Genomic DNA, 20,472 nt, shown 5'->3' with positions numbered 1-20,472 from the left:
GGTCAAAAGTGAACCACGTGTGGATGGATTTGATTTTACAGAGCGACCCGGGCGTGACGCCTAATTTGATACCGCCAGCGGTGGCCTTCAGTAGATTTTATGTGGCCTCCCCTCGTTCCTGGTTCGCCACAGTTATCGGTTGAAGAGCCTCATCCTAGCTCTATCAGAACTGTAGGGCATCAACATAGAAACATGACCAAACATATAAATAGCGCCGTGCTGCTGCGCGTTGAATTTTTAACCCATTAATAGCTGGCTTAAGATTCGAAAGTAGGCGATTAGCCAGCTCAAGACCAGTCGGCACACGGGTCTCGGAAGCAGAGCAGCACCGTTGCTTCTAGGTTATTTTATTAGGTAGTCCATGCACGATATGATGCGTGTTGATGACATCCACAGGAGTTGTGGTCCCAGATAATTACTAATTACGGAGTACGGAGTACTCCGTAGTGGATATTGTAACACTTGGCAGCGCATATCTGCTGCAATAGCCATTACGTTCATCATATATCTTCAAGCTGTCAATAGTTTATCCGCTATGTTCTTGGTGATTTCTCAATGCTCAAATTGTGTACTCTTGACCTCAGACTTTCCTGTTCGGAGCCATGAAGCTGAAACGATGGATGCAATCTCATTGTACCTGTCCAGGCGATCCCTCCTAAGAGCGTCTATATTCAACACAGCACAACGATCACTTTTACTCATCTGAGTTGATTGGATACCGCGGGACTGGGTAATGCAAGAAACACAGCTGCCACAGTTTTTGAATGCATGCCAACCAAATACCAGCCCCCATTATCACTAGGAGCAGTTCAGTGCGCTGTATAAAGCTGTCCCTCAATCAAGCAGGCTAGACCATTTTTGGGCCTCATCACAGTGTCTACTGCCGCAGCAGGATTGACTAGTAAGCGCCAGAGGTAGTCCCTGGTCTCTTAGTGGTTTACGGAAATGAGTTCACCCTGGTCTCATTCTGTGAATAGGAATGTTGACCCTATAGAACTGAAACAATGTGCCTCAGGTTCCTTTCCGCCATTGTGTCGTCAACCATTGGCGACCACTCGTTTAGGATGGCTCTGATCAAACTTCTTTATGAGTTGGCAATACCAATATAGCCCTCTGTTTCGCAACTCAACCCCAAAATGATTTGTCTTGATATTTTTGTACGCGCCGGCCTCTTTCCTGCGGCACACTCATATACCACTTATTCAATCACCCGTCAGTACCCACAGCGCGGCGTCTTCAGGGCTTTGGCTACAGCTCGTCTTATCAAACTACTTGAGGGATGGAGGCCAGAAAGATGCCTGATAGTCGTTGTTCTTCCGTCGTGGGTAATTTCGAAGCATTGCGAGTTCTCAAATGGAAGGTATAAAAACGGCCCTGATGTCCGGCAAAAAGGGGAATTTTGAGCAGCTCAACTCACCAATCAACCATCGAACAACCAAAGATAAACCCATCCCAATACACCTTATTTTCTCGTTTTGTCCCTAGCCTTCAACCGATATCGGGATGGCTTCCCGTACCTTTTACCTGGCCACTTGCCGAAATGCCCCCAGTCAACGCAAGCACTTTGGCATTTTTGTTCCTTTCGCCGATGACCCCCAGATAGGCACTATTATTCACGTCGTGGGTGCCCCGATGGTTGGATATGAACTGCAGTTCAAACGGAACTATAACCCGTCAAGCAGTCAATCGTCTTATCAACTTGTTCCCATCGGCCAAGTGTCCGCAGCCAACATCGTCGAATCCCCTAGTGGGCCGACGACAATCGATAGCAATGCGAAAGGCATCATGGAAACCGTGGCAACACAAGTGCCGCCGCCTCCAATCAGCCAGAATTTCTTGGCGCCTGTTGACGGTGTTCGTAGACCATTTCCTGATTGTGACACCCAAACTTGCACTGACGGATATGTTGGTCTAGGTGTTCAACAAGAGATGTCAGGAGTGGACTGTCGAATATGTCGATCGGCTGATCTCCAGAAATATCATCGACGCCGGGGCTCGCAATGTCGTGCAGGCCCATCGCGATCCTCCTGACCATGGAGTTGGCCTGCAGTCTGTTGACAGGGGTAGGGGCCGTGGTGTCTGAGGCATGGGTCATTATCATGTCTATAGTTGCACCGAGAATATCATGTCAAAAAGGATATATGGTACCATATTTTCCTATCTTTCGCCTTTATTACAATGATGTTCAAGTTGTGTTATGTTGTGCTATTGACAATGTAATTAAGCACTACAGTAGAGCAATGTGTCAGTTGATATATATAATCAAACATGATAGGCGGCTGAAGATCATTAAACAGTCCACAGACCATGCTTTGATACGTGGTGTAGAGGAAGAGATGATTCGATCCAGTCAAGCTTCTCTTAACGTAGTGCAGGCACAAAGGTCAATGGACTTAGCCCTATTCATAGAACAACGGCTCTACTTGTGGATAATTGCTAAATTGCACCCATAAAGTGGACGTACTCTGCAAACACATTATGCTCATCATGATAGGGGGTCAAGAACATCGGCATGTAGTGAAGTCGCCATTCTCCCTCGTAGTCCGAGGTATAACATGCCTTGCACCACTCCCAATATTCGGGATACCAACCGGCCTGTTCCCAGTCAATTATCGCAACAATTTGAGGAGGCAGGGTTTTGGAGACAATGATATTGTGCCTGTGAAGATCCGCATGCGTGAATTTGATAGCGACTGCATCTGGCAAGTAAGCCCTGTATGGATCTTCAACCTGGTTTGGATCAGGCAGATTACGGCGAGGTATCCAAGATATCCAGTCGTGAAGTTCATTGACAGTCTTAAAAGGACCCGTCGACCAATCTCTGAAAATGTAATCAAGAACGCGATTGCCGCTAATAGAGCCTAAAATAATGATCAGAAAGGTATGTTTTGCCTATTTCTCTTGTGTCTCGTACCGATGAATGGATGGGCGGGATCTTGTCTCAATTCTCGCAATGACGAGATCATTCCATACAGTTGTGCGCAGACTGCTATTTTGTCCGTGTCGCTGAAGGACCCCCACTTGTCATGCAACAAAGCACCCTGAACCTTTTCCATGTAAATAAAGACGACATCGCCTTCGACCCGCCAACCGTATAGTTCTGGAACAGGGACCCTGTCTCCGAACAGGTTTCGGATGGCCCAGATGCACTGGGCCTCCACAACAGACACACACTGACCAAATTTGACTAGGAGACCCAGCTGATTGAACGAAACAGGCGACGGGCGGTAGAATGTTTTGTCTGCATGATTGCAGCGCTCTTTCACTTGTTCAGGAGTCGGCAGGCTGACATGGCTTTTGAAGTATGACGAGTCGCGGAAGTCCATATGCGAGACGCTTGCATCAGGGAGATGCGCAGCGAGTAGTGTTGCTTGAGCAGCAGCTTCCAGTGGCTTTGCACTTGGTAATAATGTACCGTTATCCATGCTTTAGTTCGGAACCGTCTCCGTGTCTCGTTTGGCGATGAATGTTGTCGTGCTCTGCTTCGATGCCCTAGGGACAAGAGCACCTCGTCTCACTACTCGCGAGCCAATCAGCTCATAGGGAGGATAGTCAGTTGTGTAGTGAGCATTCTCTATCCTGTGGGCTCTGAAAGAACTGCAGGGTATGGAGGTGTAGAGTAATTAGGCTAGGTGATCAGGATGCCTTCATGTTCATGGAGAATGGACACTCTCGGTAAATCTTCTAATAAATATCAGGCCAAGTCCTGACGATATGTTCCAATGCAGAGTTTTTTTCCTTCTCATTTAAGCTGTAAGCCCTTAGAAGCAAGCAATTGAGTGAGAGCATTTAAATTAATTAATTTTATGACTTCTAGAGATTTCACGCATGCATAGTAGGCTAGCTAGTCTGAAGAGATTCTGAGCAGTGAGATCTTCTTAAGAAATCTTTGAATTTATTTTACTTCTCAAATAAGGCAAATCCTGTTCTGAAAACAGTGGTATCTGTTACCAGCTAGCTGAGAGTACTCGACTTGGGGGTTGGTCTATGACTGGTGACTTGGAAACCTTCCGAAAGGGGTCATCCGCACATCGGAATGCGGGATTGGGCAAAAGAACAGAGAGATGAGTCTATTAAAGCTGCAAACAAGAGACACACACTGTTTCAATCCCAAAATCTCATTACATCTGAACGCGAGATGATCTCTGAGTTTACAACTGCTCTGGACGACTCTGATACATCAAATGTGTCCAATGATTCCGACTTTCATGATGCACAGTGGAGCTTTGCACACCCAGGAGACACTGCAAAGGAGGGATCCCAACTTTTGAGGGAAACTCACAAGAAACCAATATACCAACTTAGATGACAGTGTCGGTAACAAATCACTCCACAGTTGAGGCTCTAAGACAATCAAGTTCCCCTTTTTACCGCGACCTGGCTCAGCTGCTATGTGTATGAAGAGATGATAAACTTTGTGGATAAGGGTTTCATTATGGCTCTTCATCTTTGTTACCTTTTCTATCAACGTCTCCACAATTTTCTCCTCTAGCTTGTCTGTCTGGTTACCTTGATATCCAGAAAGCATTACCCCTTATTTTCAGGCGCTTTCCCATCATGCTGAGCACAACATGAGGTGCAGAGGATCCTGGATTTGCAAACCAGTACTCTCCGATCAACCTTCAACATTGTCAATGATGGAATATTCTGTGTTTAGAACTGTGAAGCGCCTCCTCAAAGCCCGTTTCCGTGAAAAGTCGGTAAGTCTATTTATCAATTTCGGCGCTGAACCGTGTGTCCAGAGCATTGGCACCAACCCACTTGCCGGAAAGACCAAGCAGCTCCGAGTTGGTCAGAACCACTATAACACTGCGTGTTTTCGGGATCAGAGTCGAAAATGATGTGAATCCCTGGCTAGTTCCCTGGTTGTAAGAGCGAGTTTACATGTAGATTAGCTTCCGACGATGGAATTCCAGGGTCTTGGGCCTGCAGAACGGAGCGAAGTTGTACGCGAACCCATTCGAGCACGTAGCTATGTTCCCTGAAGCAGGAAAAAGGCATGCTGATCATGCCCGTCCGTATGGTTTTACTCTTGATGGAGATCTTTCGAATTTCGGATGGGTCAGGGAGTACGGAGTATATGCTGCATTTCGTCCAATAAAAAAAAAAAAAATTGTTACATATCTGCCCGCTACTGATTCCTACATGACATGACTTCACCGTACATGATGTATGTATATCACAACCTAGAAAATCGATCGTAGATGGAACGACACGAGCGAGTGCGCGACTTGCGAGCTGCCAGGCCTTTATCCCACGCTGGCCTGTTAAAAGCCCTGTTGGATGACCGATTACATACTCCATACATCTTAAATCTTTGCAGGCGATCCTTGGTTCGCCGCATAGTTATTTAAGCGGAAGAGCTGTAAGTTCTTACAACTCGTCCGCCGACTCATCCTCCACGACCAGTGTTAAGAGTTTCTCGTCGCTTGCCCAGTCAAGTCCACTCGCAACTATAACAGCGCTTACGATTCTCTTCATCGTCATATACTCGTCCCTTCTATTCTTGTTTTCTCTCTTTAGGGTCTCGAGTTCTTCTTTCGACTTCAGATCCTTGATCTCTTCCTCCTCAGCGTTGCCGTCTGTAAGCTCAAGGAGCGACCTGACCAAGTCACGATTGTCCTTCACTGCCTGGATATTGCTCACCTCCGCGTTGGAGAGATTCTCCACGCACGAGTTATTGACACCAGCCAGGTTTTCGTATACCAGTGAGAGAACATCCCGCCGGTTGATAAGCGGAAGCAAGACTCTGTCGACGTTAGCATTTCCTTGAAATGCGAACTTCTATCAAGATTTACCTTTCAGTCGGAGAAGCATGCGCAGAGTAGATAGACTGAACACTTGGCTCTGTCATTAAAACAGATTCGATAGCTTTCCTTCGTACAGAATAGGCCGCTCTGGCTTCTAGCAGCTCCCGCTCTGCTTTGACCAATTCTGCATCGACATCTTCCACCAGAGAGACATCCACAGGATCTGGTCATACAGTAATAGTCAGCGGAGTTTACGTTCGTATCCGCCGTCGTTCATCCAAACCTGGGCGAATAGCCGGATAGTGCTTTACAGACCTTGCAAGAAAAGAGCTTCTTCAAGCTGCTGGTCATAGATCTGATCGTAGAGGCTCAAAATCTCCAGCTCCTTCTCCCTTAAAGGCGGGTCATCCCCGGGGATATCGGAGGCTAGCTCTACGAGAGCCCGTTCATTAGGCTTCAGCAGTGACTGAGAGCCGTTTAGCTCCGCTTTGCCTGGTGCCATGGGAGCCGTATCCGTTGATCCAAACAAAGCATCTTGTGATTCACCTTGACAAGCCGGGTATTTATGATAACGTCGCTCCCATCGGTTTTTGCTCTGCACACGAGGGGAGGAAAAGCCTATTTTCGCACGCGAACAAACTGACGCTGCCAGCCATCTGTTGGGCGGATCAACTGACTGCGGCGCGAGGAAAAACAGCAGCAGGCGTTTTGCGCGTGGGCCGTCCAACCCAGAAAGGGACTAGCTCCATCGACAGCCGACGGCTCGACAAGTCATTGGGTGACCTCAAGGCCCAGAACCATGCCAATCCGTCACCGGCATCTGTGTGCTGCCCATCCCCAGCACTCTTCCAAACACTCGGGCGTGGCATGGTCTGTCGTGGACATCCCATCCGTGGAAATAATGCCATTGCACATCTATATAGCTCACACCGGTGAGCAGCTCTTCGCTGATCCGGTATCATTTGCCTCGTAAGTGCCTCCCCAAGCTTTGACCGCCGCAACGAGTCGTCGCCCCCGTTGATTGCTCGCCTCGCTGTGAACATTACCTAACAACTTGAGATGCACCTAGTCCGGACGCCTTGCGAGCATGGATATCTCGAAATACGTCCATTCCGCCCCAAAGGCAGATCCTAATGACTGCCCGGGGCAAAAACGTGAAGCTCCAAAGTCTCGCCACGGAAGTATGTACCGCCTGACTGTTGTTGTACCATACCGTCGCCGGGTGTAGATGGCTGACGATTGTAGAATGAAATATATGTATATGATAGACAATTTGTGAGCGAACAAGGCGCCGGTGGACTTCCAGAGCTACCGGCCCCCGAACCATTCCATCCCGAAAATCCTCCCGATACTCTCGCGAACCAGAACAGTCTACAAGCATGGAAGAACCTCTACATGGCGCGTAGGACATGGGCCTTGAACCTCACCACAAAATGCACCCAAATCGCCAAATCCATCGATTTGAATAATGAGAGAACCAATGTCATCTATCAGAGTGTTGGCGTGGCTTTAGAGAACTTGAAGTCTCACGTCGGCAACCTTGAACAGAAGCTTCAAGAGGCACAGACTTGGGCGAACGATCTTTTAAAGGAACAGCAACTTGCATTGGGCGGCTGGCAACGCAGCCTCGTTGATCTCGAAACTATCCCGGCCAAAAAACGGTTTCCATTCTTACGGAGGTCGTCAACTACTAAGAAAGCAGCGGATGGCGTGAATGGGACGTTAAGCGATTATGTTGATGCGGAGCAAACAAAGCGCGCGGCATCCCAGGTTTCGACACTCTCGACGAAGTTCTCCCGTCGCATGGATGAAATTGAAAAGGCGGTGGGAGATGTGGCTTACCAAACTGGGACCTTAATACAAGACGCCCAGCCCCCTCCGATGGAGAATTCTAGTGGCCTCTTGGAAGAAATCGAAACCATCTCTAAGAAGATTAGTTCCGATTACGAGCACGTCCTTGGCCTCCCTAGCACTGCGAAGACGCTTTCAAGCATATCCCGAATGGCGCTAAACCATACCGAAGACCTTTTACCATCCATGGTAGAAATATCTCTAGAAATGCAGAACGGCTTAATTCAAGCAGTGAAAAACCGAAATCTTGCCATGAAGATGTCGGTGCGGCAAATGCAAAGGATATCTGCTATAGAGTCACGCCTTGCAAGCGTACAAGCCGAAATAGCAAATTTGGATGTTGATGGAGATTCTTTTGATGTCCTTTGCATGGTATTCCATATCCCTGTTGTTTACGGGTCTGTTCTTATTGAAGCGGTACGGCGCCGTGAATGGTCTGAGAAGATGAAAATAGACTCATCGACCTTGGCCGAGGAACTAGCGATCTTTCGAGATGAAGAACAGCGTCGAAGGAAGAAGTGGATAAAGAGTATGGGAGACTTCGTTACTGTAACAGAAGACGGAACGCCTGGGGTAGAAGTCAACTTGCAGAACGGAAAGGGCCCCGAGTGGCCCCAGGTGTCTCGCGCCGATATAGAATCGTACCTCCAGGATATCAAAGGAAAGGACGGAATGGAGCTCACGGTCCAAGAATTAACACAACTTTACAAAGATTTGGATGCGCCTACAAGACAACAGAGACGAAGGGCAAAGGCCTTCAAGCATGGCAGTGTCATCGATATGGGTCGCAGCTCCCTCCTAATGCGCGGGGACGAGATGGTACGTAGCCTGAGGGAAGAGAAGACCAAGCTTGAGGAAAAGTTGAAAGGATCTGAAAGCCGTGTTCGAAGGCTAGAGGACCTTCTTCACCGCTCAAGTCAACTGAGTCGGCCTGCCAGCGGGCACTTTGCAACAGATGTACCCATGTCTCCAGCGTCACCACATCCAGATCCCGTATCAAGAAGATCCTCCATATCTTCACGACGGATGTCGTCTAACCACCCACCAGAAGACAAGACCCTAGCCCAACGAATTCTGGGATTGGAAGCCGAGTTGGCTACAGAACGGGAAAACATTGCTAAGCTTCAGCGCGAGGCTCACGAGGAACGTCAGTCCACCGTTGACAAGATGGAAGAAGTGCAGTCCACAAAGAAAGACCTAATGCACAACCTAGAATCCAAGCAACGGGAGTTCGAGAGTGAGCGCAAGTTCCTTGAGTCAGAAGCAAATAAGCTGAAAATCAGACTTGAAGAGATGGAGGAGGAGCTTGACAGGGCAATGGACAGCCGGGACCAGGAAAAGCACGAAGCTGAAGAGAAGATCGAGCAGCTTCAATCGAAGCTAGATAAGGCTCTGGTAGCCGTTGAAGAGGCAGAGAGGCTTCGAACACAGATCCAGAATCAACACTCCGAATCATCGAAATTTGACGCTGAAAAGAAGGAGCTATTAGATTGCATCGAAAAGATGGATAAGGTCCAGGAAGACCACATCGGTCTGTTGCGGGCTGTCCATCTTCAACTTTCTCCCAGCGGAGCTCCTCCGACAGACTTTCCCCAACTTGTCAAGGCAATTGATGTTCTTTCGGAGGGTCTTGCTATACATGCCAAGGGCTCAGATAAGAAAGCAGCGGACCTCGCTGAAGAAAATCAAGTGCTATTAGAGAAAGTGTCCCAGATTGAATCTGAGGTTGAAAGGCTCAATCAAAAACTTGAGTCAGAAAAGTTGGCAAAGAAACGTGCGCTGGAACTGTTAGATCACGAGAAACTGAGTCACCAAGGAGTTCAATCTGAGCTGAAGGAAGAGCGTAAACGGCTGAGAACACTGGAGTCCAAACTGGCGGCCGGAGAGACTCGGACGGAGGTATTAAAAGAACGGATTGCTGAAGAGGAGAAGAAAGTTTCTACACTTATAGAAAAACTTGCCAACGTCGACTCAAAGACCCATGTTTTTGAAGAGGAACGGTTGGAATGGAAGCGCAACCTGGAGAAGCTCGAAGAAACGGAAAGAAATTATAAGTCGTATCTTTCGGCGAAGAGCGTGTGGGCCAGCGATATCTCCAAGAGACTCTCTACTCATATTGAGTTGATGGCGAAGATGCTCCAGCAATTAGGCTTTACGATTGTTTTTCAGAATGAAGAGATGACGATCCAGCGAACATCGAAGGTGACTGGAAGCTCTATTCTTGCGGACAGCGTCGTGTCATCTTCTGGGTTCCTACCGTCGATTGAAATTCCGCAGCTTTTATTGTGGGCTCACTCTGCCGATAGGGAAGAAGAATCGTCAAAGTATAATGCATTTATGGCAGCTATCGACAAATTCGATCTCGACACCTTCGCTGAGGTTATTGTCAAACGTGTCAAGGATATCGAGACCGTTGCTCGAAAATGGCAAAAGGAGGCCCGCTCTTCGCGCGAAAAATACCACCGTGCGCAAAATGATGCTCATGAAAAAATAGCATATCGTTCATTCAAAGAAGGCGACCTGGCTTTGTTTTTGCCAACGCGCAACCAGGCAATCAGGTCGTGGGCTGCCTTTAATGTTGGCGCTCCACACTACTTTCTTAGGGAGCAAGATGTGCATAAATTACACACTCGTGACTGGCTTCTTGCACGAATTTCGAAAATTGAAGAGAGGGTTGTCGACCTCTCGAAAACTATGAATGGTATCAATCAGGACAAGCGTTCCATTGACGCAAGCGATGGTGCATCCATCGAAGACGACAATCCATTCGAGCTGTCCGATGGTCTACGATGGTATTTGCTCGAGGCATCCGAAGAAAAGCCCCGTGCTCCTAGTACACCAGGACTTGGGAAGAGTACTGTTGCATCGGCACACGTCGATGCAAAGGGAAGTATTCGCCTGAGGGGTGCTTCCAATGGAGGTGGAGCAACCAAAACCCTAGCAAGGAGTCTTGATAGTCGAAGAAATAGTTTCGCTTCTAAGAAAGGCGCTCCTGTCACAACTTTACCACGTGGAGAATCATCAGGCGGTGATAATGTGGTGCCTGCGGAAGGAGATCTGGGTGATCAAGCTCGCAGGGAGGAAGCACCCATTTTTGATGAGGTTCGCAGAGACCTATTATCTGGACCCTCGAATTTGACATGATGTGATTTTATAACTTTCCACGCTGCACATTTCTCGCGCTTGATATGTGTAGACTGATTATTTTGCTGGGAAACTAGGGCTTGGGACGCCAGGGGAAAGATACGAATTCTGGCCCTCCGGGAGCCGCCATTCGAAACGATGATATGTCGAGAAGCAGCCCATTGCCCTCTCCACGCACTCCATCCGGTACGCGATCATTTAAACCGCGTCCATGGGAGAGATTGTTCTCCCTGGAATATCGGTCTGATAGTCCGGGAAAGCGGTAACTAATGAAGCTGAGCGGGATAGGTGAGAGTCTCATAAGTTCTGATGTTTGGGGAAGGCCTTCATCTTGCTCCTTTGCTTACACTTTTACAACAGCATCTCAGTTTTATTGTTCTTGCATTGTTATGTCCTCTTTTTACCATTTTTCTCTCATTTTTTGGGGGGTTTATGCGGCGATGATACCCATCTATATACCTTCGATACTCCAGTCGCTCCATTTGATTGCATAGAAGCTGACTATCGTTTTTTTTGGATGCGTATTCTCACTGTTATATTCTGATATTAATTCCACACTCTGGTGCATCAACGAGGCATGGATGGTTTTGGTGCCTTTATCTATTAATTCTGGGCAAGCCTGGGCGTATATGTATATAGAAGTCTAGGGCATCGTACTATGATGTTATGCTTTCGCAGCTTATGGATACGGTGTAGCAATTTTGAGGCCACAATATTAGATTCTGATATCGCTATCCAGTCCTTTAGAAATGCCAGAATAAGCAAACTTCTGCCCATGCAATTAGGTATCATGCAAAGTAAACCAAGTCAATTCATAAAGATTCGTTATGAAGGCCCCCCTGGCCGCGTATTACTGCCTCATCGTTCTTCGGCTTTTGATTCCAGCGCACTAGGGCTGCCCAAGCCCTCCAAGCTTCCCAAACCCTTCATAAACTCTTCCGCTCTCCTCTTTCCTCTCAGTTCCTCAATCTTCTTTAATCTATCAGCCTTCGCCTTCTGCCTCGCCTCTTTCCTCGTAGCGGCCTGGCTTCTCCCTTTCACGGTATCATCTCTTGCCTGCATCAGTTCTTCCATTTCTTGCTTCCGCGCCTCCTCATCTTTTGAAAACGCATAAAACCCCGTTCCGCGATTGCGCACCTCGCCCTCTGCGTCGTAATGGGTCTCAGGCGGTGGTGTGGGTGTTCGATCACGACGTTCTGCGAGGCGAGACATCTGCGCTGCGACGTTGGCATCAGGATCGAAAGCTGCAGACTGGATGATCGAGCCGTGGATTAGATTTGCAGGACGAGAGGGACGAGAGCCCATAGGTAAATTCGGATTGCGAGATGATGTGATCGACTCTTGTTCGGAGCGCTCAGCGGCACGAGACCGACGAAGTCGTTCTGCTTCCGCAGCTTCAGCACGGGTACCCTGCCTGGTGCGTCCGAACTCGTCCTCGTATTCAACCAAGGGTTCTTTTTCAGATTCATGGTCGGATTCTCCCGAATCATAACGTGATTTCCTGACTTCTTCCTCCGCCCACTTTCGATCAAAGTCCACCAAGCTATTTTTTTCTGCGCGACGGACCGCGGACAAAGGTCCCCCTAGGGAATCGTCATCCTCCTCGTCGCTACTTGCAGCGAGATATTCGCCCTTTTTTAACTCTGCATACAGCTTTGCTTTTTCGGCCATCCTCCGCTTCGACCGATGAAGGGTAGCTTCGTCGACGAATCCGATATCTCCACTCTGTTTGTGAACTTGGCTCACGTTCGGATTATCCAAGGATATATCCGCCGCGGCGCGTTTTAGAGCACCTTTGTTATGCACTGAGAAAATGTCATCTTTCTTTCTTGAAGGCCTAGCACGGCCGCGCCGCGATTGTGAGGATGCGTTGGCCGATTCTTTAGCTATGAGGGAGGAGAGGTGTGTGGCGAATGCAAGGGTACCCGGCGATGTGACATCCTTTTTAGATGCCTCTGCTTTTGGTCGGCGTATCCCGTAGAGCGAAGAGTCCGTTGGCATTTTGATCAGAGCAGCAGACACGATCTTGTGTGTCACAGCGAGAAAAAGCGGCGTCGTGAAGCTGTATCGTCACGCCTCGAGCCAGATGCTGACTAAGCGGCAAGGTCGTTTGGCCGAACGATGCAACAGGGCTCGTCGATGTTCACGAACGCGAGGACGTTGACTGCGGAGTACATTCGCTGCGATCCAGCGTTTGTGTCAATTGCTGATGGTCCTGCAGCTAGTTCTCGGGACTCAAGGAATGCTTCTGACCTGGGCTTCATAGAATGCCAATTCTCGAACACACAGGCAGGCGTAGAACTGCACTCGTTCCTGCGCCCAGCACGGAGTAGCATTCTCCAGACCAGGCTCGCAATGCCATAGCCAGTTTCTACGGGGTATGGAGTACGGAGTACAGGGCACGGATTACAACGCGACGATGTCGACAGCTTTGTGGTGCCATCGTCTTTAGCTGTTGACGGCTCACTAAGTAGCCATCCATTGGGTTGTAGCATAAAAGATATGCCTGTGTTTGATAATGAGACTCGAGTTTACAGGCAGTGAAAACTCACACCTGACGTCTCTCTGCGCTTTCTTGCTCGAAATACTGACTTGTGGCCAGAAATGACCAGTAACTAATGTGGTGGAAGCTAGGCCGGGAAGCTCCCAAATTATCGCTGCCATTTTGACCCGCCAGAAGGTTTGCCCCGCAGCACTTTCAGAGATCCGATAACGCAATCCAGAAATCGACCAACATTTCTTTGCTTTCAATCGCCTGTGTCCTTTCAATTCTCTTTCATCTCAGACACCTTCTACTTTCTTTAGGAAATCATTCTCCGCAACCTGTAATTCAATTGACCTCTTAGCCATGTCAAACAAAGTCTACTTGGGAGTCATCGGTTCGTCGACTCTCCCCAACCCTGCTCCGTGAACGACTATATACGCTGACCTCTACTACAACCTGCAGGTGTCGGTGGCGTCGGAACTCATTTCCTCTCTCAGCTGTCCCGTTTACCAAATGCCCCGTCTCTCGCTCTCCTTGCCCGTTCTTCCCAAACTATCACTTCACCCACCCCATCCTACAGCCCCGCAATCCCTGCCGCGGATTGGCAATCTGCTGGTTCCTCTGCCTCGCTCATCAAATCTGGTGCCTGGACTCCTGAAGAGATAGCTACTTACCTCTCGCAAGCACCTGGCCGTGCCATCCTGGTCGACAATACCTCTGATCCCACCCTTGCCAGCGCCTACCCGCTTTTCCTTAGCAAAGGAATCAGCATCGTGACCCCCAACAAGAAGGCATTCTCATCCTCCTTACAGCTATGGAAGGATATCTTCTCCGCGGCCTCGACGGGAAATGCCTTCGTCTACCATGAGAGCACGGTCGGCGCCGGGCTTCCGGTAATTTCTACCCTACGCGACCTTGTGGCCACAGGTGACCAAGTGACACGCATCGAGGGCGTCTTCTCAGGCACTTTATCCTTCCTCTTCAATCAATTCGCCCCTGTCTCGCCATCTTTGTCCTCTCCTCCTCAGAAATGGAGCCAGGTTGTTGCCCAGGCCAAGGAATTGGGCTACACTGAACCCGATCCCCGCGACGACCTCAACGGCATGGATGTGGCTCGTAAGCTAGCCATTCTCGCGCGCATTGCTGGCTTGGATGTCGAAAGCCCTGAGGCTTTCCCCGTTGAGAGTTTGATCCCAACCGAACTCGCGAGTCTACCCTCTGGCAATGAGGGAGCAGCCCAGTTCATGAGCAAACTAAGTGGATTCGACGATAAGATGGAAGAAATCAAGAACAGCGCTGAAGCCGAAGGCAAGGTTGTACGATATGTGGGCAGCATCGACGTCCTTGGAAAGAAGGTCAAGGTTGGACTTGAGAAATTTGATAAGGGAAGCCCGATTGCTGGCCTGAAGGGAAGTGACAATATCATTAGTTTCTACACTGAGAGATATGGTGAGCAACCTCTTATTGTCCAGGGCGCCGGTGCCGGCGGTGCTGTAACGGCAATGGGTGTCTCAGCAGATTTGATCAAGGTTCTGGAGCGACTGAGATAGGCGCCTTGGCCTATTCATCTCAACGCCGGCTAGTGGTTTGACCGGGAAGTCTTTAAATTGAAGATAAAAAAGCACACCCACTAAAGTATAGGGAGCGATAAAGATCCTGAAGGAAGTTTCTAATTACCATTGCGGAGTATATAAGTACCATTACAGAATCCGTCATAATTAAAGTCCCTGATTGACAATTGGACACACCTGTAGCGGGTTTCCGTTTGCCATGGAATGAGCTTTTAACCTCGAAGCATCAAACAAGATGCTCCATATGATACTTAAATCTGTGCCAAACTAACTTCTTAAATACGCCTTGACAGCCTCTCCCCATGCTGGGACGCGCTTATATCGGCCGATCAATGGTGTACTTCCAGCCTCAAATCCATCAATGGCAGCCGCCAAATCCTCTCCGGACCCTTCCTCCTTAATTTGTTGGATTGGATAGCGGTATGTATGGAACGAGAACACTAATGCCCCTGATGTAGGCAGACGATAGAGAGTCTGTCTCTCGCAGCGCAAGAATGTCTTAAGAAATTTTGCAATGTTAGCTTGACGTTTAACCCCCCCATATATGCCGAGAACTAGAAGAATAAAAGCGGAAACAGAATAGACGTAGCTCACATTATCCAAATCAAGATCCTCAACCTTCAAGGGTGTCATATCCTCTCCATGTCCAGCATGAATACCGCCAAAGGCCGAAAATAAATCCGCATCCGTAGTCATAGTCCAGTTCAACCGCTTCACAAACTTGCCCACTTCCAATTTATCAAAAAATCGATCCATACTCTTCTCCAGCTTCTGTTTATATCCAGGCACAGGATCATGTATTTCACTCAGCTTCCTCCCGAGTTTCGTCCGTGTATCGAAACCAGAAGGGAAACATGTTGCATACGCCTCAAGGACATATTTATTCTCGTCATCAGGTGATGGGGAATCAGATCCTTCCTTCTCACCACGTCCTTGTCCATATTTCTGGTTCTTGTTCTCCGAATTCGACTCTTTGATTTCGGGTAATAGGATCAACATCTCTTCATCCACAGTCTTCGCTAAGGTCTCCAGCGCCATGATTGTGGGTCTACCAGGACTCAATGTCGTAGGCAGCATTTCTCTTGTAATTTGATTCTGAACGAGCATTGTCTTTCCTGACTCGAAATTAGCTTCTAAAAGCTTGAACATCTTCGGGTATCTAGTTGGCAAATAGTTTCCTAAAACGAATTGATAGAGTTCTCCCACAGCAGCGCGGACCCGAGGATCTTCTTCGCCTAACTTGTTCTTATTGACGCCTAGAACGACATCGTAATGATCCTTAAGCAATTGTCGACGGATATCAATTCGCTCTTTATATGTGTTATCCATGGGGATAAGTTCACTTGGGTCGAGGTTTTCAAGTGCTGTGGGATCCGTTAGCTCCCGGTATGTCAACATGTACTTGGATTCCCAGCCTGACATCATGTACTTACCCATTGTCAGATGGTATTTCGGCTTAAACGGTCTAAACTGCAACGGTTCCGTTTTCTCCCACTCAAAATCTTCGAGCGGCTCAATTTCCGGAAACTTGGATGCGCTCTGGGAGCGCATCTTTTGCAATTTCTTCGCATGTTGCTATTTCAATTCTTTAGCTCTAGCGGACGCGAACGATTTGGAGCTTGACGGGGGCTGGCAGCTTTGACATACCACGTTTACCCATTTTCGGTACCATATCATCGACAGCAGCCCCACGAACATCAAGATATTGAACGGCTTCACCTGGGATGAGTCGACGAGCGCCTTGATCTTCAGCCAGTAAGGCATTACGTCCAAGCCGGCCATGGTTGTTTGGCTCATCGTGGTAAACTATAGTGACCTTCAACGGCTGTATTCTGCGAAATCCTCAAAAGGCCTTTGTCTTTTCCCCAGAGGACGACTAATAGGCGTCAGGAAGAGACCAAGTGGCCTTTAGAGAAAGATAAAGAAAAACAAAGGACTCTATGCTCCGTATTGCACTCAGAGATCTCTATCCAGAGAAAACAAAGATCAAGATGCAGGATATCTCAAATTCTTAATCAAGATGAATGCGCCGCGCCTTGCATGGGAAGTCAGCCCCGAAGCGCGTCGTATTTCTCCGCATGACCAAAAAACGGGAAGTTGAGAGCTGCTTACCACCTCAACGAACGCATATATCAGCATCGCACTTCGTACATTGACAGATATCACTGAATATCCCAGATTATTTGGAAAAAAAGAAGAAATGCAGTAACGAAGAGAAATATTCCTGTCGCTTTAAATGCCGGCAACGGTTTGAAAATCCACGATGCGGAGAAAACACGTCTCGACTGTGGGGTAAGCTCGGCTTTGGCAGCTAATAAGCTTAACTGGAAACAGGGGACAAGGCCAGGCCAAGCTTAACTAAAGCCCAGGCCCCTCTGTGAAGTCCGGGGCGCCTTATGGAAATATCAACGGGGGTGCCGTGGTTCACAAAAAGGGAGAAATTCCTGGATACATTCACCATTTCCTTCCCCCCTCGTACATAACTACGCCGTAGGAGAGTTCATAAATCGCGCATATTAAGCTTGAACCATTCTTTATCTCTATAATGGACCCAAATACCTGTGGCGTCGAGAAAGCCAAACGATGCCCAATATACCTCAGCAACAAAGAACATATGGGGTCCTTTCCACGATGACTTTGTGACTTAAAACTGATATCTAAGAGTAAGAGGTTATGTCAAGAGAAGATAAGGCGCCCTAGAGGGGAGAATCAAGAAGGAAGGCTAAGTGCGAATCATGCAGGTAACTAGGGGGATTTCTTGACGAGGAATAAGGTAAAATTTGACACAATGTCACCTAGTTGACTTGTAAAGTTTTTGGGAGAGCTTTAAATTTCCACGCTTCATTATTTTGAGATGAGGCCTAGATCCTCCGGCACGTCATAATTTAGACCCGCTCGCCCACAGAAAATAGAAGAAAATAATTAAAAGATAATTAAATGGGCTCTTGTTTATCAGCGCCTCAAGCCCACCGAAAGATTGTGCCGTAATCTAGGGAGGAAAAAAAAATGCCTGAAAAGAGAATCCGAACAAGACCTATCACGCCGGCAATGACACACAGCCAAACCAGCAGACTCCTCCAGAAGCAATGTCGACCATGCTGTAGGAATAATATGAAAAACGCAAACGCAGCTCGAGTGCAGATTTGACTCAACGTCCAGATTTCTTGAATCCGCCCTCTTCAACAACCCTCGTTGCACCCAAGTGTTCAAAAAGAAGCTGCAGCTTTGCCCGTCTTAATCGGCCCGAGCTTACAATACCAGCATGAATCCCCGAAGACGCCAGTATATTAAGAAGCGACCGCATATCATGTGGAATCTTATAATCTTGAAGGATACGATCAATTTGTGTTGCTGATATCACGAAACCGGGTCAGAACTTCGCATCAAACACGGAACAGGCAGGAAACGTCAATAGATCTAGGCATATCTTACAGTCCAACAACTTGATCTCCTCAATTGTTTTTGGCGTCCGAAAGTCGACCGGAAACCTCCCGTCTGTGTGCATCATCGGATGCACCAACGAAACATGTGACCGCGGATTGACGTTATGGTTTGCCAGCGAGACCGCCAAATTAGTCCTTCGCACTAGCTCTTGCGTGGTATTCGCGCCATAATTGGTGTAAAGCGCCATCTCGTTGTACCGGTGCTGGAGGGAATAATTCATTGGCATAGATGGAGGGTTGTGGTGACTGTGTGCGTAACTAGCATAATCTTGTCCTTGAATTCCATACTGAGCTTGTTGGAGGGCAACATCAAAATCCCGAGAGGGCATGGTGCGAGGACTGACGCCATATGGCACGCTGGAAAGCGTAGATCGATATCTTTCATCTCTAGGAAGCATGTTCGCTATGGTTGGAGATTTAAGGTAGTTAGTTTCGTCTATATATCTCTTCAGGGTAAACTCTAATGTATAATGATCGAAAACACTCGTGTCTGCAGAAGAACCAAAGGCTAAATATCAAAGTCAAATCGAGTGGGAGCTTCTAGGGAAATTGCTGTGAGTTAATATCTATTTCGGATGCTCGCTCTGCCTCGGTCAAGCACGATGCGGGATAACGGGTATGTAGACTCTCCGGGATGAACATCAGGCCGCAATTGACTTGTCAAGGACCATGGCTTGGTTCTGCGGCAAGTGCTGAACCAGGGCTACCGGGTACTTGCAGAGAAGCAGGCCAGAGGCGGAATTTCCGGGGCAAAATCCGGGTGCGGTCAATATTTCACCGGTGGGCCTGAGAGTTGGTCGTGTCCGCAGTGAGCTTTGGACGAGGAACCCACACGTGTTGGAATCTCGGACTGCGGAATCCGAACATAGTGGCATCCAGGTGTAGTATTGTTGGTCGCATCGGTCGGATTAGGTCACATTTTCTTGTCATCTGAGCCGTCTGCTTCGTTGTACGAATTCTGAGGTTGGGCAGCCCATTATTTGTAAATATGGGCGGTGAAAACCATTTTCTTCAAGTGGCAACTTTAGGGATGCATAATGCAAGGAGACATAAGCGGCATCAGCGAAGGCAAATAAGTGGACATATCTCGCATAGATCTGATGGAAGCTGATGAGTTGTACGCAAGGACAAGTAATAGATCGATTGCTCGACGGGTCATCAGGAGAGGATATTTAGAAATAGTGTAACGCCTGCAAACAGGACCGGTATTGAGAACCAGATACGCAGAGGAACACCCAGAAAATATCCTATATTTGTTAGAATATGTGTAAAAGGGAGCCATAGAATCTCTAACCTTGATAATTAGATCCTGACTGCGAGAAAGCGCACTTAATAGTAATCCACGTCTGCCGAGGAAACATGGCCCATTTCGAATCGCATAATCTTCTAGAAATTCCGGATTCGTAACGAACCAAGGCAACTAGGTCTCGGCTGGCTGCATATCGCAAACATATGGTGAGGCTTGCGGAAGAGGGGATGGAAAGATGTGGGATGATGTGGGACAATATGGTCGGCTCGAAGGGACGAGGGTTTGAAATTTAGAAATCCCGATCCTTGCTCGTCCTCGTGGCATTTCAGAAGGGATACACGGGCTGGATACTGATATCATCGTGCCGAGTGCCGTGTCTTTGCGGCCATTCTCAAAACACTGCTCTTATTAGCCTGTTTTCCTTTTCTTCACTTCTCCCGCGTAATGGATGCAGCTACCATTCCCAGTAGGGCTAGCCTCATTTTCGGTCATGCCCTCGCTCGAAAGCGAAAGCTCCGAAGAAGAAACAGAAGTATTTCCGCGATCATCCAACCGTGTCCCCTTCCCTCCATCAGACGTCGTACCCGTTAAACTAAACGCTCTCTGCCTTCCACTTGGCCGCTCACTCAGACTGGGCACAACAGGTCTATGTCGACCTCTTGCCCGGCCTCCAATAACGGGAATTTCATACGTGGTCGCGCGCCATATATACAGGAGGATATCATACACAATGAAGAAGGCCCAGGGAACGATGGTCAAGGTGCCAAGGATGACCTATGCACAAACGCACGCTCTCAGTTGAGAGAGCAAGGCCCAGGTTAGCATTTGTTCCGCTCAAACTGAGGGAAGTGGGATGGATGGAAAACAAATAATCGGGGGTCATCCTTACAAAAAAGCGAATGAGCCATCCCTCGAAGGCCGTGAGTTCCGCTGGGAGAAGAGAATACCAGGTCATCCTCTCTGACTTCAGCCAGTAACA

General features: G+C 48.2%; 9 protein-coding genes across 9 annotated transcripts; 3 read left to right on the top strand and 6 right to left on the bottom strand.

The window, feature by feature from the left end:
- Nucleotides 1-867: 867 nt before the first annotated feature.
- On the top strand, nt 868-2,083 carry CIMG_03665 (uncharacterized protein; the record flags this gene model as incomplete). Its single annotated transcript, XM_001244223.2, has 2 exons — nt 868-1,854; nt 1,916-2,083. Exons 1-2 carry the CDS (start codon nt 1,504-1,506, stop codon nt 2,081-2,083), a joined length of 519 nt encoding a protein of 172 aa, XP_001244224.1. The 5' UTR covers nt 868-1,503.
- Nucleotides 2,084-2,138: 55 nt separating this feature from the next.
- Nucleotides 2,139-3,608, bottom strand: CIMG_03664 (phosphotransferase enzyme family protein). Its single transcript, XM_001244222.2, has 2 exons — nt 2,915-3,608; nt 2,139-2,861 (listed from the first exon to the last, which is right to left on the bottom strand). Exons 1-2 carry the CDS (start codon nt 3,423-3,425, stop codon nt 2,437-2,439), a joined length of 936 nt encoding a protein of 311 aa, XP_001244223.1. The 5' UTR covers nt 3,426-3,608; the 3' UTR covers nt 2,139-2,436.
- A 1,454-nt stretch (nt 3,609-5,062) lies between these two features.
- On the bottom strand, nt 5,063-6,402 carry CIMG_03663 (uncharacterized protein). Its single transcript, XM_001244221.2, has 3 exons — nt 6,066-6,402; nt 5,799-5,973; nt 5,063-5,749 (listed from the first exon to the last, which is right to left on the bottom strand). The coding sequence occupies exons 1-3, from the start codon at nt 6,250-6,252 to the stop codon at nt 5,374-5,376; spliced, it is 738 nt and encodes a 245-aa protein (XP_001244222.1). The 5' UTR covers nt 6,253-6,402; the 3' UTR covers nt 5,063-5,373.
- Nucleotides 6,403-6,420: 18 nt separating this feature from the next.
- Nucleotides 6,421-11,470, top strand: CIMG_03662 (Taz1-interacting factor 1). Its single transcript, XM_001244220.2, has 4 exons — nt 6,421-6,719; nt 6,820-6,931; nt 6,996-10,703; nt 10,823-11,470. Exons 1-4 carry the CDS (start codon nt 6,550-6,552, stop codon nt 11,009-11,011), a joined length of 4,179 nt encoding a protein of 1,392 aa, XP_001244221.1. The 5' UTR covers nt 6,421-6,549; the 3' UTR covers nt 11,012-11,470.
- Nucleotides 11,445-12,760, bottom strand: CIMG_03661 (uncharacterized protein). Its single transcript, XM_001244219.2, has one exon. It carries the CDS (start codon nt 12,744-12,746, stop codon nt 11,604-11,606), a length of 1,143 nt encoding a protein of 380 aa, XP_001244220.1. The 5' UTR covers nt 12,747-12,760; the 3' UTR covers nt 11,445-11,603.
- Nucleotides 12,761-13,342: 582 nt separating this feature from the next.
- On the top strand, nt 13,343-14,977 carry CIMG_03660 (homoserine dehydrogenase). Its single transcript, XM_001244218.2, has 2 exons — nt 13,343-13,624; nt 13,693-14,977. Exons 1-2 carry the CDS (start codon nt 13,594-13,596, stop codon nt 14,778-14,780), a joined length of 1,119 nt encoding a protein of 372 aa, XP_001244219.1. The 5' UTR covers nt 13,343-13,593; the 3' UTR covers nt 14,781-14,977.
- A 91-nt stretch (nt 14,978-15,068) lies between these two features.
- CIMG_03659 (uncharacterized protein) lies at nt 15,069-16,797 on the bottom strand (the record flags this gene model as incomplete). The annotated part of the gene is made up of 4 exons (XM_001244217.2): nt 16,449-16,797; nt 16,235-16,376; nt 15,396-16,165; nt 15,069-15,299 (listed from the first exon to the last, which is right to left on the bottom strand). The coding sequence occupies exons 1-4, from the start codon at nt 16,596-16,598 to the stop codon at nt 15,069-15,071; spliced, it is 1,293 nt and encodes a 430-aa protein (XP_001244218.2). The 5' UTR covers nt 16,599-16,797.
- Nucleotides 16,798-17,949: 1,152 nt separating this feature from the next.
- On the bottom strand, nt 17,950-18,642 carry CIMG_03658 (uncharacterized protein; the record flags this gene model as incomplete). Its single annotated transcript, XM_001244216.2, has 2 exons — nt 17,950-18,152; nt 18,234-18,642. The coding sequence occupies 2 exons, from the start codon at nt 18,640-18,642 to the stop codon at nt 17,950-17,952; spliced, it is 612 nt and encodes a 203-aa protein (XP_001244217.2).
- Nucleotides 18,643-19,901: 1,259 nt separating this feature from the next.
- On the bottom strand, nt 19,902-20,448 carry CIMG_11165 (uncharacterized protein; the record flags this gene model as incomplete). The annotated part of the gene is made up of 2 exons (XM_012358261.1): nt 19,902-20,267; nt 20,383-20,448. The coding sequence occupies 2 exons, from the start codon at nt 20,446-20,448 to the stop codon at nt 19,902-19,904; spliced, it is 432 nt and encodes a 143-aa protein (XP_012213684.1).
- Between the last annotated feature and the right edge of the window lie 24 nt (nt 20,449-20,472).

Source organism: Coccidioides immitis (genome assembly GCF_000149335.2).
Source record: "Coccidioides immitis RS genomic scaffold supercont3.6, whole genome shotgun sequence".
Taxonomy (NCBI): Eukaryota; Fungi; Ascomycota; class Eurotiomycetes; order Onygenales; family Onygenaceae; genus Coccidioides; species Coccidioides immitis.
The sequence above is the reverse complement of the archived record's forward strand: the minus strand, read 5'-3'. Positions and strand labels throughout refer to the sequence as shown.

Excerpts from the sequence above, each read along its gene's own strand:
- CIMG_03664 (XM_001244222.2), bottom strand. The coding sequence starts at position 3,425 with ATGGATAACGGTACATTATTACCAAGTGCAAAGCCACTGGAAGCTGCT. Across the intron at positions 2,862-2,914 it reads TCCCGCCCATCCATTCATCG|GCTCTATTAGCGGCAATCGC; the intron begins GTACGAGACACA and ends TCATTATTTTAG.
- CIMG_03663 (XM_001244221.2), bottom strand. The coding sequence starts at position 6,252 with ATGGCACCAGGCAAAGCGGAGCTAAACGGCTCTCAGTCACTGCTGAAG. Across the intron at positions 5,974-6,065 it reads AGAAGCTCTTTTCTTGCAAG|ATCCTGTGGATGTCTCTCTG; the intron begins GTCTGTAAAGCA and ends CTGTATGACCAG. Across the intron at positions 5,750-5,798 it reads CATGCTTCTCCGACTGAAAG|AGTCTTGCTTCCGCTTATCA; the intron begins GTAAATCTTGAT and ends TAACGTCGACAG.
- CIMG_03662 (XM_001244220.2), top strand. The coding sequence starts at position 6,550 with ATGCCAATCCGTCACCGGCATCTGTGTGCTGCCCATCCCCAGCACTCT. Across the intron at positions 6,720-6,819 it reads GATCCGGTATCATTTGCCTC|TCCGGACGCCTTGCGAGCAT; the intron begins GTAAGTGCCTCC and ends AGATGCACCTAG. Across the intron at positions 6,932-6,995 it reads TCCAAAGTCTCGCCACGGAA|AATGAAATATATGTATATGA; the intron begins GTATGTACCGCC and ends TGACGATTGTAG.
- CIMG_03661 (XM_001244219.2), bottom strand. The coding sequence starts at position 12,746 with ATGCCAACGGACTCTTCGCTCTACGGGATACGCCGACCAAAAGCAGAG.
- CIMG_03660 (XM_001244218.2), top strand. The coding sequence starts at position 13,594 with ATGTCAAACAAAGTCTACTTGGGAGTCATCG. Across the intron at positions 13,625-13,692 it reads AGTCTACTTGGGAGTCATCG|GTGTCGGTGGCGTCGGAACT; the intron begins GTTCGTCGACTC and ends TACAACCTGCAG.